The 18,258-nt window shown below is 46.4% G+C and overlaps 1 protein-coding gene across 1 annotated transcript in view; it reads left to right on the top strand.

Moving 5' to 3' along the window:
• Window positions 1–52: 52 nt before the first annotated feature.
• The window catches only part of LOC103751674 (rho guanine nucleotide exchange factor 7), a gene marked incomplete at its 3' end in the record, with an annotated part of 85,905 nt that continues 67,699 nt past the window's right edge, over window positions 53–18,258 (top strand). Inside the window, 1 exon segment of the mRNA XM_008855175.2 lies at window positions 53–289. Within this exon segment, the coding sequence (XP_008853397.2) occupies window positions 125–289 (165 nt within the window).

Raw genomic sequence — 18,258 nt, 5'->3', positions numbered from 1 at the left:
ATCGCCGGCGCGCGGCCGCCCATGGGCGCGGAGGCGGCGGAGGTGGGGGCGGCCTCGGCCCGGGCCGCTCCGAGGTGATCAGCGCGGAGCCCCCTCCGTGCGCGCAGCCCGAGCCGCCGCAGCGATGAATTCGGCGGAGCAGACCGTTACGTGGCTCATCACCCTGGGCGTGCTGGAGTCGCCCAAGAAGACCATCTCGGACCCCGAAGTCTTCTTGCAGGCGTCGCTCAAGGATGGGGTGGTCCTCTGCAGGCTGCTGGAGCGCCTGCTTCCCGGGACCATCGAGAAAGTAAGTGTCCCCAGCGGGTCCGGCCTGCGCCCGGGTACCGGGTGGGTCTCCGCCCGGGTCCCCGACCCGGGCGCGCGGCGGAGCGCGCGGGAGCACCTGGCGCGCGCCCTCCTTTGTGCGCGGACCCGGAGGCGCGTTGGGCGCGGGGACGGGTGGCGGGAGCTCCGGGGGCGCCATTGTGTGCGGGGCGGCCGGGGAGGGGACCAGGCGGCAGGGCCCGGGGAGGGGGGACCCGCCCTGGAGGGTTCGGGCCGGAGAGGGCTGAGGAGACGTCCGGGTTCTGGTCGGGGGTCACGGGAAGGAGAGTTGGCTGCTTGGTCGCAGATGGGATTCTGCTGCACCCTAACGTTAAATTGGGAGGTCGGCTTCGCTGCCAGCCCTGAGGGATCAGAAAACCGTTTCCGCGCCGCGCAGCTTCCTGCGATGGCTTTGTCTGAACAGTTTTCGTAGGTGGCATTGCAGTCTCACCCTGCCGTTGAACGGACGGGCGGCGGGGCATGTTTAAAGGATACATCCATCAAAGCCGAGGGCTGGGCTGTGAAATGACTTACTACTTTCCCCACCGAGGAATTCCTCACGTATCCAAGCCTGCAGAACGGCGCACGCAGGGTGTTAAAGCCCCGGCTTCTTTGGGGGTTGGTTTAGAATTTTCATCTTCACTGCGTGCCGGATTCCAGATTCTGAGCACCGCTTGCTCTTGACTTGTGGCTCCCCTGGGGCTGCAGTGTGAACCTTGACCACATCCGGAGGCGACCAAAGTTTGTTTTCATCTCATGCAAGTTCTAGAGCAGGGTCAGGAGTTGGGGCAACTTCTAAGAATGGCGAGCCCTTATATGTTAAAAATACTAAAGTCCTTAACCTTTATATATTAGAAATATTAAAATCCTATGTCCAATATTTTGGTCAATACAGTTTACAAGGAAATTTAAGATCCTCAGCTCTTTAAAAGGTGTTAAATATTGAAATCGGAGAGTACCATAATTAGGAAGAGTTATTTACTTCTTAATGGGGTGTATTGGCTTGTAGGCAGGACAGTTTGTTAATAACAAAATGTTAACTAAGTGACCTGCAAAAGTAAAATGTTTAATTTTATTCGTAAGTTTGCATATTATGTTGTTAAATGTAAAATCAGGTCAGAAAATGTTTAGCATAAATTTTGCATGCATACCAGTTTTAGATAATTTTCTGAACATATTTATGAAAACAGAACCTGCACTTTAGAACAAACAACTAACTTCCTGAGGTAAAAATGTTGCTTATAAATGAGGCAGGTCAATACAATTATAATTGAAGATGGGGTGGGCTAAGGAGCAGGGTCTAATTTTGAAGGCATTGAGAACACTGGGTTGTCATCTGGTTATTGATGCCAGTGATAATAAAAGACAGATGTCCAAATGAGAGGCAGGCAAAGTTTTCCAAAATAGGCTTAAAGAAAACGCTGTTCCATTTTAAGGGGAAGGCTTAAGAAGCTTTCTGTGCTGTGTTGATTAAAACATGCCATCATCAAAGCGTATGCTCTTTGACATATGGATTGGCAAACTTCAATAATCATTTTTGGGTTTCACTTCTAGAGAGATTTTCTTAGAACACTGTTAGCAGCCCTTTCATCTCTGAAACAACAAAGAAGGGAATGAATCTAATGTTTAGCTTATAGCAGGCAGATTGGACCAAAACACTCTGAAACTACAGTCATACGGAAATTTCTTGGGTTGATGTTGTTCAGAGCCTGGACTGGTTTATTTTAAACTATGGCAGTGAAGGCTAAATATCAAAACATCCCAGTACAGAGTGGCTGGCCCTTTGGGTCAAAAGGTAGGTAAAGAGTAAACCATTAGCCACTGTCTGAAATTCAGGGTTCTAGAAGTTTCCATCTGCTGTGAGGTCATTTGTGCTCAGCAGTTCCTGCATGTAGTCATATTTGCCTCAAAGCACATGTGCAAAGCAGCTTTTGCTTAAAGGGAAAAATGAGAGAGTGAGGTCGTTTCTCCCTAAAAAAGAAACACTTGGAAACCGGGCTGAACATTTGTGTGGCATTGAAAGGGTCTTAACTGCACTGATTGCCACATGGACACACTGATACTGGTGAGCTGTAAGCAGCCCGGGGCTTCCCTTTTGCAAGTTTATAAGTTAAAATCAAGCCCAGGCCTGGGGACAAGCACAGAATGGTTTCCCATGTGTCTTTTATTAAGAACTGGTCCTCTTGTGTTCAGAGCTAGGTGGCTGGAGGGGAGGGGACATTCCTTGGACTCCATCTTAGGCAGAGAAAATGGTTGGTCAGGGTCCCTTTCTTGAAGCCCCTGTCTCTACTTGTTCTCTGGAGGTTTCGAGGAGGGAGCTACAGACTTGCATCAAGTAACTCAGAGATGCTGTTCACTGTTGCTGGCCACATACTTTCTGCTGTAGGGAAGAGGGAAGTGGGATTGTTGAGTTTTCTTAACTCTTTGTATCAACGTCCTGCACTTTGATATTCCTAGGGAGAGCTAGGACCTGAGGTGGGCCCTCACCCTATCCCCCTCTCCTTGTGATTGCAAACCTATAGCCATCTTGTCCCTCAGTCACTATTCCAGCAAATAAACATGCCAGATTATTTTGTCAAAGGAGGTAGTGTTCAGATGCAAGAATTTTAGAGGACAGAATAATACTGAGAATAATTTAACACATGCTAAAATGCTGTTTTAATTTCACTTGTGAATGCAACATATGAAGTTGCTTAATTTGCATGAAAACCATTAAAAACTTGGTTCCTTCTGTGTATCCCAGAACAGAACAGAGATCTCTGCAATCCACATGGCATGCTCTGTGGCTCTGGGGCCACCATGATTTGGGAGTATAACTGAAATCAAATCCCCTGGGATGAACATGGGCTGGAGGACAGAAGGCCAAGTGATTGAGGTATGGCGCGCTCCCCTGCAGGTTGTAGGATATTCATTCCAGCCTTTCTCCAGTGTCCAGGGATTCCTAAGCCTGTGGAAACACATCCCGAGTCCTTACATGATGCTTTCCCTGTGGCCTCCATTCTGTGCAGATCCCTCATTTATATAGTCACCAGTTCTTTTTAACCATGGCCGCCCTAACCAGTATGACATCATACCCCCTAATTACATCTGCAGTGACTTCATATCCAGAAAAAGCTACATTCTGAGTTCCTGGGGGCTGGAACCCCCATGTGTGAATTTTGGGGAACACATGTTGTTCAACCCATACCAATTGAGCCAGGTCAGTTTATTAAGAACTTATCTACTTGCCGGGCGTGATGGCTCATGCCTTTAATCCCAGCACTTGGGAGGTAGAGGCAGGTGGATCTCTGTGAGTTCAAGGCCAGCCTGGTCTACATAGTGAGTTCCAGGCCAGCCCCACTACAAGGACACCCTGTGTCAAAAAGACCAAAAAAAGAACTTACCTGCATCAATGCCAGGTGCTGTGGAGGAGATAAACAGGTTCTTAGGTGGTTAGAACAAGAGATAACACAGCTCTAGATGCAAGGACAGTATGAGGCAGGACAGCACAGGTCTTTCTCTTACGGAGAATGGAAAGGAAGGCACTCAGGAGCCCAGCATGGGAGCTGGGTGGAGTGGGATGACCTTCTTGACATGTGGCTTTGTATTCCTCAGCTGGAATCCAGCAGCTGCTGGAGATCATCCACAGGTTTGCTTTCCCATTTGATGCAGGACTCACTTTCCACTCAGGCCTGGCTTTCTGTGGCAGATGAGGTTGCAGTAAGAAGAGAAAAGAAGTCTCTGTGGCCTGGGGGCAGAAAGTAGAAATGCCCCGAGGAGCCTGAGGCCAGCAATGGCAGTGGACATTCTCATGCAGAATGGGCTTGATAGGGTGAGCCCAGTGACTCTGCATAAAGGCATGTCAATTGACTGATAGTTTATTTGCAAGGAAATTATAGGACTGACAGTCCCTGGATTGTCTTTAAGGAGCTGTCTGTAAGCCCCTGTGACTAGAATCCTTGGTTTAATCTTCCAGCAAGCCTGCCTGGAGTAAAGCCTCAGCTTGGTGAACGTTGCAATAATATACTTTATTTCCTTTAGATGCATGTGATTTCACAGTCCCATCTCAACCCAGAGCTAGCAAGTGCAGTGAGTGGTTTTGGGTTTCAGGCCTGGGGAAGAGTGAACTGGGATTGCCCTGTTGGCTCATTCAAAAAAAAAAAAACAACTTACATTCAGTTTAACTCAGGGATATCTGAAGAGATTTCCTGAGGGACACACTGGAAATGTTACTATGTGTTTACATTGGCATTGTGCATGTGTGCGCACACACGTAGGTGCATATGCACAGAGGCATGTGCATGCTCACTAATGTGCATGTACACTCACATAGATGTATATGCACACAAGCAAGTATACATGCAACATAAAGGTGTATACATACTAACACAGAGCTGCACAAAGACACCTGTGTACACACCAACACAGTTGCACGTATGCAGCGGACTTGGGTCAGAGGGAGTAGGAAGGGGTTGCCATGGTATGTGTTGTCAGGGGCAGTGCTGTGAGAGCTCTGAGCCCGGGTCCTGTGTGTGCTGTCCTGGGAAGGCTCTTCCTATCTACAGAAATAACTAGAACCTGCCTGCTCTGCTCCTTTAAGTTCCACCCAACTTTAAATTCAGGATAAAAAAAGCATCTGCTCAGAGTTGCAGGCACCATTCTCACCTCCTTATTATATACTCCTTATCATACAGTCCTTCCTTATCATAAGAGCCTCATTTTGTCAGAGGTGACACTAAGGTGTGGCAGACATCTTTGCCCTAGGTCACTGATGTAGAGGTAGAAGAGTCTAACCTGAGTCTGAGGCAAGGTCAACAGTCACAGCCTTCTGGAACTTGCAACTCAGTATGGGATAGCACAGAGTGGCTAGACAGATACACCTGAGGATTAGGTCTTGTGATGTGCATGAACCCCATTCAGCCAAGGTCAGGGAAAGGAAGAAGTGATATGAGGAGCCTACAGGAAGGGCGTGGCTGCAGCTGCTATCTTCTTGCTTCTCCTGCAGTGTGCATACAGCCCTTGCCTGGTGGTGAACGCAACTCTCAAGGTGTGGGGAGGAGGCACAGTATTCTGAGAGCCATTCTCTGGTGGCATCTCCTCTGGGAATTTCAGGTTGTCCGGTGCTAGTCTTCCCCAAGGTGCCCTTCCCACAGGCCCCTGGAGAATGGACACCCTGGCAAGACAGGAATTGGGCTCTCCTCTAGTGTCTGAACCTTTCTGCGGGTCCTGGGGCTTGCACACTGTTGATGGTTACTGAGTTTCTTCATGAAGATGTGTGGCAGTATACACATGTGAACAACAGACTGAAATCTAGAGTGCTGTGGAGAGTGGGCAGCTTATTTCCTCAGACATGACTGGTCCCTGTGAAAGGTAACCTGGAACAGGCTGGGCTGCAGGTTGATACTGAGCATAGCTGCTTGTTCTTATTTATAATGCTTTTAGCTTTTTGAACTGGAATCCTGCCTAAGCTGGAGATTGCTGCGTGTATGTCACTATATGTGGAGGGCAGGGCCTACTGTTCCTATGGGCACACAAATCTGCCACATAGAAGGAAGACACTGTTGGTCCCAGGCCACTTATCTCTTCCTGGAGATAGGTAAGATGCGGTTCTTATGGGTCTTCCAGGGTCAGACAGACCTAGCTTTGTGCTGCAGTCTTTTGCTAGGTGACTTTGGGTCACCTGCTTGCCTTCTCTTAGTTTCCCCTTTCTAAAAGTGATCCACACAATACCCATTGGCTCAAGTGGCCTTTTGGGGCATAAGGTTGTTGCCAGATCAGCAAGAAGACATACTGGGCTCTGAGCAGCAGCTGAAGACTTTACCATTGTGTCTGGGAGCTAGGGTCACCCAAATCTAGAAACACTGCTTTATTCTCATAGGGAGGCAGACTCTGGTAACCTTTGAGGGGTTAGTGGTACCTCCTTTCCCTTTCTGGAAAGACCACTGCTGTCTGGTGGTAGAGCCAACTGAGTGCGACTTCCAGGGCCTGGGTCAGCTCTGCGCCCTGTGCAGCTGCTGGTTGTGCAGCTGCAGGCTGGGTGAGGGTGGAGCTGCTGCCACTCAGGTTTCCCTGATCAAGTTTCTTGCAGGCTAAAGACCAGAAGTTACAGATGGGAAGGGAGGCAGGCAGCTCTGCCTGGGCCACAGAGAGGGCTTTGGGCTCCCTGAGCTCCTCTCCAGGCATGACTCTTTTCCTCCTTCACTGTCCAATCAGGCCAAGAGACTTTAACTTCCAGACTGTTCGTATTTCTAGCCTTCACTCTTAAGTTTTTGTGGTTTCACCAGTCAGGCTACCACTTGCCCACTTTACTGTTTTCCCAAGGACAGAATAGAGGGGTGTCCACACAGAACATGGGAAGTACTTCTTCCAAATTCACTTGCTGCTGGGCGTGGTGGGGCGCAACTTTAGTCCCAGCCTTTGGGAGGGAGAGGCAGGTGAATCTCTGTGAGAAGAGGGCCAGCCTGGTCTACATAGTGACTTCTAGGTGGGCTTGGACTAGGGAGACCCTGTCAAAAAACCAACCAACCAACCAACCAACAAACCCAAATGCATTTACTTCATTCAGGGGCTGGAGAGATGGCTCAGTGGGTAAAGGCCATACTGTGTAAGCATGAGGACTTGAGTTCGGATCCCCAGACCGAGGTAAAAACTGAGCATGGTGGTGTTTATAGGTGATCCCAGTGCTGAGGACAGGGGCAGACACAGGAGGGCGCCTGGAGCTTACTGGCCATTAGCCTAGCTAAACTGATGAGCTCCAGGTTCAGTGAGAGACACTGTCTCAAAAAAATAAGGTGAAGAGTGATGGAAGAAGGCGCCCAATGTTGACCTGTGACCTCTACATGTGCATATGCAGCATATGTAGTATACATGTGTATCTCTGTCCAACACCCCTTCCCATGTGCATATACACACAAAGCAGTTAACTCATCTAATCAATGGGTTTGTCTGGCTCCTATTGCATGCTTATTAGTAAGTCATATACATGGAAATGTGCACATACATTTGTGTATTCTGGACTACCTCTTCAGGGTCATGGGGGGAGATGTGGCGGGATCTTAGGTGTAGAGTGTTTGTGTTCTTAGTGTGAAGGATGCAGAGGTCATGCAGTCAGATGCCTTTTTATACAGGCAGGTTAACAGGGCAGTCACGTAGGGCTGGGTACACTGTTCAGACTATGGTCTAAGCAAATGGTGAGCACAGGACTATGCTAGAAGCGGTCCTGGAGTAATGATGCAGGGAGGTCAGCCTCTCAGGACACAAAGTAGAGAAGAGCATGAGAGATTTGGGAAGGAGCACCAATTCTCCATCCCTTCCTGCAGTCACAAGATGACCTTACTTTGGTCAAGAGATGGAATTGACTTCTTCACTTGAACCTGAGCTGACCTTGACATGTGACCAGTGAGATGGTAGCAGTTCTGGCGCCAGCACCTAATCTCAGCATCAGGACTCCTTGTGAATATCTGTTCTATGCAGACCATGAGGACAAGCCTAGGAGTAGGGCTGGGGCTAGGACTGTGGGGTCATACACAGGACCCTGGCCCTACCATAAGGACGAGCCCAGGATTTGGGGTCACATGGAGAAAAACTAAGTGGTCCTCATGTAGGCCATCTCAGACCCACCTGAGCCAGCCAGCCTCAGACACTGAAGCATGACTCTCCAGGACCAGTAGGCTGCCAAACTCAGTCAGAACTGACATCTCTATGTGAGCAAGGCTGTGAAGACTATCTATAAGCTGGAGGCTAGGGATGTAGCTCAGTTGGTAGAGTGCTTGCCTCGCATCCATGAAGTCCTGGTTCAATCCTTAGTTCTATATGAAACTGTGGTGGAGCCCACTTGTGATCCCAGCACTTGGGAAGTGGAGGTAACAAATTCATCCTCAGATACATAGCATGTGTGAGGCCAACTTAGGCTACATGAGACCCTGTCTTAAAATCAGAAAGACAGACAGACAGACAGACAAAAACCCCAAACAAACGAAACAACATTTTGGTCAGGAGCACAAAAGATTGATGATTTTTGAACACATGACAAAAGAGAAACTTTGTCAGCCACTCTGAGAAGGACTGTTACAATGATTTTGACAGGAAAGGAGTAGTTTGGGAAGAATTTTTCAGGTTTTGAAGGCCTCTGCTGCAGGGTCACGGGGGAGGGAGAGGCTTGGGACACTGGTGAGTTGTCCTGGCTGCCCTCATTTCTCCTGAGCAGCCTCCCTGTGGTGTTGAAGAACTTGCCTTACTTAGAGATCTGAGGTTGTATAATTAATCTTGAGAAACACTAGTGCTAGTCACAGATTTTTCTTTTTCTTACAAAAATACATTTTCTGTTATAGTCATTCCTACTTGCAAACACATTTCTGTTTCTTTTGAAAACAGGCTTTATTTTTAGCATGTGGTCAAATTGAAGACTTGTGTCAAAGGTTAACTTTCAGACTGTACCATAGAGGCCACAATTTCAGTGACAGGAGAATGGGATTAGTGTCTTCCAGACAGTATCAGTTGGTGATTAGGGGAGAAGGATGAGAGCTCATGTCTTGCAGCTCTGACAGACACCTTTAGGTCCTTGACGCTGGGTCATTCTGAGTCAGTGCTCCAAGGCTGGCTCTGGGTTCTCAGAAGGGAGGAGTGAGCTGGGCTTCAGCCCAGGCTCTTGACCAGTGAGGCCAGTTTTGGGGCAAAGCAGAACTGTCCAGCACACAAATAACTCTCTAGGTGTTAAGAAACTAAAGGATAGGCTCGAGAGGTGGCTCAGCAGTTAAGAGCACTGGATGTTCTTGCAGAGGACCCAGTTTGGTTCCCAGGACCCACATGGCAGCTAACAACTGTCCTAACTCCAGTTCCAGGGATCCAGTGTCCTCTTCTGGTCTGCGCAGGCATTGTACAACACAAGTGCACTTACATACTTGCAGGCAAAACACTCATACACATAAAATAAAAATAAATAAATAATAATTACTAAAAAAAGAAACTAGAGGAATAAGGGCAAAGAACCCCAAAGGAAGGAGTGAGAAGGAGAAAGAACAGAATGGAAATATGTGAAATAGAAGCAGAAAACTGTTAGAGAGAAATCAGTAAAGGCAAAAGTTGCATCTGTGAGAAACCTTTTACAGACTGATGGAAAACAGAGTAAAGACACAGCTGACCAACATGAGCAATCACAGCGGAGTCCAAGAAGGGAAACAGCTCCAGTGGGCATCACTACAGGAGGGAAGCATCATTGGTGGATATCATTATAGGAGGGAAGCATCATCAGAGGGTATTATTTCTATGCCAATGAACTGTACAGCTCATACGGACAAGTTCATTGGGAAACAACTTACAAAGCTTACTCAAGAGGAAGCTGATAACTTTAATAGCCTTATATCTATTGTAGAAATTGTGTTTAGAGGGGAAAAATAACCTCTAAAAGAAAATTCCAGGCCACATAATTTCCATTGTGGATTTATTAAACATTTGGGGAATAATAATGCCAATTATGCACAAAGTCTTCTACAAATTAGGAATAAGGGATATTCCCCCCGAATCAGCACAAGCAGTCAGCCTTATCCTCTAACGAAACCTGACAATGCAAGAAGAGATTGCATGAACCAATGGTTTTCATAACTTTAGGGTTATAGCCTCAAAATCCATCAAATCCAACATTATATGAAAATGTAACTAGTCATACACAAGAGGGACCAATCTCGGGTAATTGAGTTGGTTGCCCAGTTGAAAATTAGTTGATAAAATTGATTATGTTAATCTTCAAAGGAAAAGATTGCCCTAATAAAATCACAAAAGCATCTAATAACATCCAACATCCATTTCTGATACAGCCAGCAACTCATAGGTCCCTGTGCCTGGTGAAGGGCTGTTGTGAAATCCACAATCATTGGTATACTCAGCAGTGAGAGTGTATTCCCATGATCAGGGTCTAGACTAAGATGTGGCTCTCCCCAGTTCTACTCAGCCTTGCCCTGGATGTTTGAGGAAAAAAGAAACCAAAGGTGCCTAGGCTGGAAAGGAAGATGCAACCTGCTTTTGTCTGAATACCTCACAACTGTCTATGTAGAAGGTTGAGTGTAAGCCACCAAATAGCCACAAGAACTAAGTGAGTTTATCAAGGTTAACTACTGAAAATTTTTATACAAAACTTGGCTGTATTTCTGTATATCGGCAAAATTGTCAGAAACTGAAATTTAAAAATACTATTTGCAATAGCATAGGGAAAAGAAAACCAAGACAACAAAAACCTATGGATAAATCTGACAAAAGAAAGACCTGCATTCTCTAAAATGCTGGGCACAGCTGAGTGACACTGAAGATGACCTCGGCATATGGAGAGATGGTGGGGATGATGCCGACTCTCACATATTGATCTCAGGTTCAGCAGCATTAGGATGAAAATCCCAGAAGCTGTTTGCTTTGACAGAATTTGCAAATGATTCTAAATTTATATGAAAATGCTGGGGACTGGAATAACCATAACTGTGAGACTGAAGAAGGTTGGAACATGTGGTTTCCAGGCTTCTGAAAAAGCTCTAGTGATAGAGGCAGCATAGTATAAAGATAAGAGGAACCAATCAGAGACAGAATGGACATCCCAGAAGTTGAGCCCTCAATATGCAGACACCTGCCTTTCAACAAGGGTGCGGCAGCAATTACAATGCAGGCTCTCTCTGATACAGGATGCCACAATGATTATCTTAAACAGTGAACTCCAACCTATAATTGAACAGTATGGAAAGTTAATTCAAAGTGAATAATAGGTCTAAATGTAAAGCTTGAAATAGTAAAACTTGTGGAAGGAAAAACTATGGCTTTGGACTAGGTGACATTTCTTACACACAACACCAAAAATGGAATCCACATAAAAAAGAGTTAGTAAATTGACTTAATTGACACGAAAAACTTTTGTTCTTTTAGAGATGTGGTTAAGAGAATGAAGAGGGGTGCTGGAGAGATGGTTCAGAGGTTAAGAGTACTGACTGCTCTTGTAGAGGACCTGGGTTCAATTCCCAGCACCCATATGGTGGCTAACAACTGTCCTAACTCCAGTTCCACAGGATCTGATGTCATCTTCTGACCTCCACTGGCATTGTATGACATGGGTGCACTTACATGCATGTAGGCATATACTCATACACAAAAAATAAGATATATTTTTTAAATATTTATTTTTATTTTATGTGTATGAGTGTATTGCCTGCATGTATGTGAGTGCACCCGTGTCATGCATTGCCTCGGAGGTCAGAAGAGTGCTTCAGGATTCCCTTGGAACTGGAGTTAAGGATGGTTTGTAGCAGCCATGTGGGTGCTGGGAATCGAACCTGGGTCCTCTGCAAGAGCAGTCAGTGCTCTTAACTGCTGAATCATCTTTCCAGTCCCAATAAAATATTTTTTAAAAAGAATGAAGAGGTAAGGTATAGATTGGGAGTCTGTATTAGTCGTTTTTCTGTTGCTGTGATAGAAACGCTGACCAAAGCAATTTATAGAAGGAAGAGTTTATCTGAGCTTACAGTTCCAGGGGAATTATAGTCCGTCATGGCAGGGAGGCATGGTGGCTGGAGCAGGAGCAGCAGAAGCTAAGCTCTCACATCATCACACAGGCACAGGAAGCAAGAGAGAAACTGGAGATGTGGCAAGGCTTAAGAACTCTCTAAGCCCACCCCCAGTGACATGCTTCCTCTAGGATAGCCACACCTTCTAAGGTCTCCCAAAACAGCACCATCATCTGTGGGACAAAATGTCCAAATACTTGGAGCCTATGGGGAACATTTTCATTCAAACTACCACAGAGTCTAAAGGTCATATGTATTGAAAGACTTGTACATTATAAAGTAATGGCTCAATTAAAAATATGGACAGCTGCATGCACACCTGTAGTCCCAGCACTTAGGAGGCAGAGGCAGGTGGATCTCTGTGAGTTGAAGGCCAGCCTGGTCTACATAGTAAGTTCCAGGCCAGCTGGGGCTACAAGGAGACCCTGCTTCAAAAAGACAAAAAAAAGGGCAAATAATTTGAATAGACATTATATCCAAGAAGATGTACAAATGGCAAATTAAGCACATGAAAACTAACTCAATCCCATTAGTCACTAAAAATGTAAATCAAAACCATAAGACCTTTGGAGCTGTAGAGATGGCTGAGGGGTTAAGAGCCCTGGCTATTCTTGCAGAGGATCTGGGTTTGATTCCTGACACCCATTTGGCAGCTAACAACCATCCCAAACTCTAGGTCCAGGGAATGTGATGCCCTCTTCTAGCCTCCACGGGCATTTCATGGCATGGGTGCACTTACATATATACAAGCAAACACTCATAACACATAAAAAATGAAATAAAAACATAAAAAGCCAATAAGACCCCACTATACACTATTGTGGTGACTTCAGTGTCAAGCATGATCATACAGGTGTCAGCAGGCCCCTGAAGGAGTCAGACGCTCACATTCTGAAGGTGAGAATGTAGTTGTACAACCACCTTATAAACTAATTGCCAGATCTGTACCTCCTACCTGGTCTTTTTATGTATTGTCTATTTCACCACGACTACTCCTCTCTCTCCTCTCTCTCCCTCTCTTCTCTCTCTCTCTCTCTCTCTCTCTCTCTCTCTCTCTCTCCCTTTCTTTTTGAGGCAGGGTCTCCCTGTAGTCACAGTGGGCCTAGAACTCCCTATGTAGACCAGGCTGGTCTGGATCTCACACAAATCCACTTGTCTCTGCCTCCCGAGTGCTGAGATTAAAGGCATGCACCACCATGCCTGACTTCAGATTGCCAGTTTCTTTTATAAAAATTTTATTATTTTTTTATTTTATGTGTATGAGTGTATTGCCTTTATATATGTAAGTGCACCCATGTTGTTCAGTGTCCATGGAGGTCAGAACAGGGCATCAGGTCCCCTGGATCTAGAGTTATGGAGGCTATTAGCCACCATGTGGGTGCTGGGAACTGGACTGCTGAACCATCTCTCCAGCCCCAGACTGCCAGTTTCTCAACATAGTTGAAGTACATGTACACCTCTTAACCACTTCTCTTCCAGCACGTTCCCAAGAAAATGAAAATGGCTTGTCCATACCAAATCTTGCACACAACTGCTCACAGGGATTTTAGTTTTAATAACCACAAAGTGAGACAGGTAGATGTTTTTCACCTGGTAAATGGATAAATTGTGACATGTCCACACAATGGAGCACTGCTCAACAATAAAAAGAACACTCTAGAACAGGATAAGTCTGAACATTATACTGAATGACAGAAGCTAAACCAAGGGGCCGCACACAGTATAACTCCATTGGTGTGAAATTCTAGAAGATGTGGTGTGTGATTGTGTTTGCTTGGGGTCCTGAAGGAAGGAGGAAGTGACGGGGAAGCTGTGAAGGGGAGTGGGTAGGGCAGTGTGGCTACCGTCTGACCTTGTGAGAGTTTTGCATAGGTGTACTCGTTGACATGTATTGGATGCCACCCTTTAGACATAAGCTGTGCTCCCAAGCAGCACTGCCTGTCTGTGACACCTCAGTGAGTGAGTGGCTCTTAGTGAGTGGCAGTCTCTATCCGTCACACATTTTTGTTGGAATAATGAAGCTTTAACTCATCTTATTGACTGTTTCCTACTTTTGAACCTAATTTTGGATCTAAAAGACCTGAGTAGATTTTAATGTGCAGGATGAATAATGTACTTAACATTTTATGAGTGATGGGACTTATTGAAGAGAGCTCATCTCTTCATTTGTTTATTTTCTCATCAAATCTTGACTGGTGTCTGCTGTGTTCCAAGAGTTATGGAAATTTAATTTGGAAAAATAGCGTAGCATGCTATCTAGTGGAGGAGATGTTGAGAAAGTGCCGTGAGTGGACTGTAATGTGAAGGAGAGCTCTGACGGCAAGAAACAGATTTCTGAATGTCTGTGGCACTGGGACCTGGCTGACCCTTGGCAGGTGGGCTGGGGATGGCTTAGAGAAGATGTGAGCCACACAGTGATATTTGAATTGAGTTCTCACAGATGGTGGCTGTACAGAGGAGGGGTACATGTGCTAGACAGAGGTCCTGTTTGGCATGGGGCAGGAGGGTACTGGTGCAATAGACCTGGGCCTGGATGGTCCGGGGATGAGGTGGAATGCTCTCAGAGAAGGGGAAGCAGAAGAGGGCCTGGTGGGCCAGTTGTTCTCAAGGCTTTGATGTTGATGGAGGGACTTCAGGGAGGACAAGGTTGGCTGTGTACCTGGTAAACAGTTTTCCAGTTCTCAGGCAGAAAGTGCACCAGAGCTGTTGGAGCTGGGATAGGAGCAGGGCTGCCAAAGAGATGAGGACAGGATGGATGGATAGGGGTGCTCGGGAGGAAGGTAGTGGGCTTGATGCAGGCTAGTTGGGAAAGATATTTAAAATCCTCTTGGTCCTGGAAGCTCAGCAGAAGGGGTGTTGCCTCTGAGGAAGCCCCACATGTGGCTTGGCTTATATAGAGGTTATAAGTACAGTGGACTGTGGTATTGGAGGTGCCTTTGAAACTGTGGGAGTTTGGAGGACACTGACAAAGTTATAAATTTGGGAATCAGTTTAGAGATAGGACTTATAGCTGCAGACAGGTGAGATTTCATAGGAATGTTATAGATCTGAGAAGGCCTGGGACCAAGATGGGCTTGTGGGCATGAATGACTAGGGTGTGCCTATAAACCCAAGGATCAAGGAACATGCTAAGGCACTCAGGAGGTGGTAGAGTGACAGCAAAGTGGCAGTTGATGGGGCTGCATGCTGCTGGGATGCTGATGTGCCACCCAAAGACTTGTCAGCATTGGCCTATGCATAAGAGGGGGGTGTGCCACTAGTGATCATAAAGGAACTCAAGAAGACTGTGTCCCCTGCCCCAGGAGCTCCAGGGCGGTATGTCTAATATATTTTTCTTTCATTTCCAAGTTTTAAATTCTGTTCCTTTTCATCACGGCGAGCCAGCCCTTAGGTTAAATCTAATACACGCTGTGTTGAGTGTAAACAGTTACGTTCTGAGACTTTCTAAGCTTTCCATCTTCATTTCATAAATGTATTAACGTTGGGTCTTTAATATTTTTCTTTGATTTATTAGATAATGGTTTTTAAGGTAAAGATTGTGACCCAGTCCAAAACTGTTCTCTGCATTGTCTGCCTTGCAGTTGTCACTTGGAAGTCTTGACCTGAGAGAAGTATTTTAGGGGTGTCAGTGTAGAATTGCTGTAAGGGTCAGGTTCAAGTTGAGGATCATTTGGATTATAATTTTATGATTCTTCATAGACTTTCCATAAATTTGTTTTTCTTTGCACATAGGAAAGGCTCATCATGCCTCACGTATCGTGACATGGAGAGGGAACCAAGGATGTGCTGTTCCCATTGCTGAATAACTGCAATCAACATAAGCAATTTTCTCAGGGATTATTTTTCCAACCCAAAGCATTAAAAGCAGCACGATTCAGCTCTGTCTCTGTGACTGGAGGAAGCAAGCAAGCACATTGTGTTTTCCTCCTCTCTCCCCCTCAGAGGCTGCTGGGGGAGTGTTCCTGGGAGTCCTGGGAGGTGTGGGAGAGGCATCTTGCTACTGAGCTCTGAGACTGAAAATGTCTAGTTTGCCTGGTTCACCCTCCTCTCCACAGAGGTGGCATAGTTTATTAAAATGTTAATGATGTCACTAGTATCAGGAATGCATGGGTTTCTGGTCTTTAGTTATGATGGCTCCTTCCATTGTGTGCCTTTTGTTTGGTGGTTTGGTGTGTGAGAATCACCATATGGCCTCATGAACTCTATTAGACTTCATGAGTCAGTCTTAATGTACAGAGTGCCTGATGTAGTAGACGTGACCCAGGCCTGAGAACTTGCATCCTTGACAAGGATGGAGGGAAACCCGATGCTGGTGTTTCCAGGGGACCCCAGTTGAGAGTAGTGAGCAAATCACGCACAGTACCAGGACTTGCCCAGGTAGCTAGGCTGCTTGCTTACCTTGGTGGCTCTCCTCAAACCTAATGTTTCCTCACCAGGCAGGGCCTTCTCTGTTCAGACAGTGGAGCCCCACTTGCTCCTTGGGTTGGAAGGGGTCTCTGAGCTTATATGAAGAGTAGGCATCCCTGTTTGTTTCTGTGCATCAGAAAATTTCCTCTAAAAAGGAAGAAACACCATTTGCTAAGAGACCAAACTCAAGAGGTTTGTTTGGGGTTTGGTGAAGCAGGCCACTCAGCTTGCAGGACGAAGGGGCCAAGTCAGACAGGGGGGGCGGTCACTAGAAACTCCCCAAAGAAGAAACAGACTGTGTTCTAGGTAAAGGTTCTCCTCAATACTGAGGCTTTGCAGGGAGTGAACCAACCAAGAGTCTGGCTGTGCTAGTCAACTCTTAGTTCTTCCAGAATTATTTTACTTTGTGCTTAGCCAAGCTGTGCCCATTCTCACACTACCTCTAGTGACATGGGGTTGGTTGTTCTTTTGCTGGGTTGTCCTGGATATCTGCAATCTGAGATCAGTGTAGCTGCTGATCTGCTGCAGTTTGACTATAGTTGAGAACCCATGTTTTAGGTGTACATGGAGAACACAGTGACACTTAAGAGTGACACTTCATAGTGCTGGTCCCATCAGGGAACACTACATTACACATGGGAAGATATGGATACTATTGAGGCCTGACTGTGGTCAGCATGGACACTCCTTCAGTGATTTTGCTGAGGCCCTGTGAGTGGATTTTGCCCACAGAGACGGTATTAGAGACCTGCCCGGGGAGCTCCAGGAGGCCATCACAAGGAGGCTTTGAGAAGTAACAGCAGACGAGAGTGAGATTTTTCTCAGCAAAGAAATCAGACTGCAGAAAAAGAAACCAGTGGAAATTAATAGAGCTGAAGGTAGAGTTGCCCAAGTAAACTCCCAGCATAGGCTCAGAAGGAGAGGTGAGAGACTGAAGGTAGAGCTGGCGAAACTGAAGACACATGGTGTGACCTGAGCAAGGGGAAGGAAAATGAGAGTGAGTGGCCAGGCCGTACCCTCCCAGGATCTACCATGAGCTGAGTGGGCACTTATGAGCAGTGGCCTATGTCAGCATGGGCAGCAGCCTTCCCCATCCCTCCTGCTCCCCTCTGTGTCTGGTTCTCCCTGGCTCCAAGGCTCTTCACCAATGCTCTCACTTTGCCTTTCTCTCTCCGTTTCTCTTCTCTGAAATACCAGAATCACATGAGGTCTACAGCCCCCTCGTGAAACTTAGGAAACTGATGTAACACAGCCCATTGAAATATGTAGATCTCAGGGCTGGTCACATAAAGTGCCAGCAACAGGAGCAGACAAAGCCTGGAGAGCAAGCCAGCTGGCAGAGGGGAGGTACGCTGTGTGGAGCCAGTGATTTTCCTTAGTGATAGAGAGATGAGAGCTGTAACCAGAGCCCATTTGGCAGCAGTGGCTACACTGATGACCTGATGCACCTTCAGAAATGGATCCCTGGATCTGAGCGTGGGCATGTCTGAGAGGATGGAGCAGCTGGTGGGTAGCACCTCAACTGGGCTGCTGAGGAGGGTCTACTCTCTGTCACAACAGGATGAGGTTATGATCTTAAGGCAAAACCAAGGGAATCTTTTATTCCCTGTGTCATTTTCCCTAATGGTTACATTTCTAAGGATATCGTTTGAAGATTCAATTCTTTTTATTTATTTATTTTTTATTTATTTTTACAGTTGAATTAATACAGTTATACAATATTGTACTCAGTATAAACTCTCTAAGACATATATGAGGTTTTAACTTTTAAAAAGGATCTCAATTTCATTATTAAAATACACAGTTTCGCCAGGCGTGGTGGTGCATGCCTTTAATCCCAGCACTTGGGAAGCAGAGGCAGGTAGGTCTTTGTGAATTCAAGGCTAGCCTGGTCTACATAGTGAGTTCCAGGACAGCTGGGGCTACAAGGAGACCCTGTCTCAAAATACACACACACACACACACACACACACACACACACACACACACACACACGGAGGGAGGGGGGGAGGAGAGAGGAGAAAGAGGG

Source organism: Nannospalax galili, unplaced genomic scaffold (assembly GCF_000622305.1).
Source record: "Nannospalax galili isolate Female #2095 unplaced genomic scaffold, S.galili_v1.0 scaffold267, whole genome shotgun sequence".
NCBI lineage: Eukaryota > Metazoa > Chordata > Mammalia > Rodentia > Spalacidae > Nannospalax > Nannospalax galili.
Note: the sequence above shows the minus strand (reverse complement) of the source record. Positions and strands in the feature narration are given on the sequence as shown.